Source organism: Nicotiana attenuata, chromosome 3, assembly GCF_001879085.1.
Source record: "Nicotiana attenuata strain UT chromosome 3, NIATTr2, whole genome shotgun sequence".
In the NCBI taxonomy this organism is placed as follows: domain Eukaryota; kingdom Viridiplantae; phylum Streptophyta; class Magnoliopsida; order Solanales; family Solanaceae; genus Nicotiana; species Nicotiana attenuata.
Window position 1 is genome coordinate 11931536 of NC_031991.1, and position 1838 is coordinate 11933373.

At 39.0% G+C, this 1838-nt stretch overlaps 1 protein-coding gene across 1 annotated transcript; it reads left to right on the forward strand.

The window, feature by feature from the left end:
* On the forward strand, positions 421 to 1596 carry LOC109224181. The gene is made up of 2 exons (XM_019388766.1): positions 421 to 659; positions 762 to 1596. The coding sequence occupies exons 1-2, from the start codon at positions 421 to 423 to the stop codon at positions 1594 to 1596; spliced, it is 1074 nt and encodes a 357-aa protein (XP_019244311.1).

Below are 1838 nucleotides of genomic sequence, written 5' to 3' on the forward strand. Positions count from 1 at the left end.
CATCTGAGTTGGGGAATTTCAGCAACCAAGTGAAATCAAAGTTGGGCTCAAAAGTTACACGTATAAGGCCCAAAGGATTCTATACATTAAGGCCCTACTGAGAAATATTCAGGAACCTTGGGAGCTTCTAGAAACAGGATACTAAGTTATAGATAATGCTGTATTATTCTTTTATTTTGTTTTGTAGGGAATATAAATTAGTTATAGACCAGCCAATGATGTATAGGACATCTGGAGTTAGTTAGTGAGCTGGAAGATTCTTTTTTCACATTCTTTCTTGTATATAAAGGATAGTGCTGTACAAAGCAATACACGAAATACAATACAGAAAAATTCTCTCAAAAATACTTTGTTTTCCTACATGGTATCAGAGCTTTAGGTGCTCTTTCCTTTCATTTTTCTTCTGTCATTTTCTTCTCAATGGCTCCTAGAAGTGACGATCAGACCTCCACTGTTACTGCAACCTCTGCCTTGATGGATTCTTCTAATCCTTACTATCTTCACCCCTCTGATTCACCAGGAATGGTGCTGGTCAATTCTCTCTTCAATGGTAAGGGTTATGCTGGGTGGAGTAGGGCTATAGTCATAGCTCTTTCAGCCAAGAATAAACTTGGCTTCATTGATGGAATTTTCACTCCACCAACTGCTGGTTCTAATCAGTATAGTGCTTGGAGTTGATGCAATGACATGGTGATCTCATGAATACTCAACTCACTATCAAAGGACATTGCGGAATATGTGCTCTACTCCAAAACTACAAGAGACATATGGAAGGAGTTAGAGACCAGATTTGGACAATGTAATGGAGCTCAACTATACCAACTTCAAAAGGAACTTTCGGATGCAGTCCAGGGAGCATCAGATATAGCAGGTTATTTCATTAAAGTTAAAAAGATTTGGGATAAGTTAGATGCACTTAACACTTTTGATCATTGCTCCTGCACATGCATCTGTGGAGGAAAGGTGAAGACCTTGAAATCTCATCAGGATGGGAGATTAATACAATTCTTGATGGGGCTCAATGAAGCTTACTCAGGAGTCAAGAGCAGCATACTTATGATGGATCCTCTTCCTTCAGTTCATCATGCCTACTCTCTGCTAATCCAGGATGAGAAGCAAAGAGAAATACATGTTTCTGTGCAACATCCATCAGAAGCTGCTTTTATGGTCTCAACTCAGAAGTTCAATGGAGGGCAAAAACCTGCAAATAACCAGAAGTTCACTGGCACAGAAGGGAGATACAAACCAAACTTTGACAAACAAAAAGGAGGAAAATATTGTACCTATTGTAAAATGACAAATCATGTTGTTGGAAATTGTTACAGGTTGATTGGATTCCCACCAGATTTCAAGTTCACCAAAGGCAAACGTTTTCAAGCTACAGCACACAGCAATGCTTCAGCAGTTGAATCTGATTCAAACAACACTCAGTCAGTGCAAGATCTAGGGAATACCTCTACTGGGAATGTGATCACACAGGAACAGCTTTCTCAATTGTTCCAGCTCCTCCAAGAGGTCAAGGTTGGACAACAAAGTGGTCAGATCTCTGATGCTAATGTCTGTGCCAACTGTGCTGTATCATCACACCTCTTTTAGATCCTAACACTTTTTCACTCTCTTGTAACACTGTTTTTCACTCATGGATTCTTGATTCTGGTGCATCAGAACATATGACCTATGACAAGTCTATACTTAAAAATATAACACCCTTGACTACAGCAATGTATGTTAATCTGCCAAACTCACAAAGACTTAAAGTCACTCACAAAGGAAGTGTCATTGTTTTGTCAGATTTGGTTCTTCATAATGTTCTTTTTGTGACTGATTTTCGATTCAAT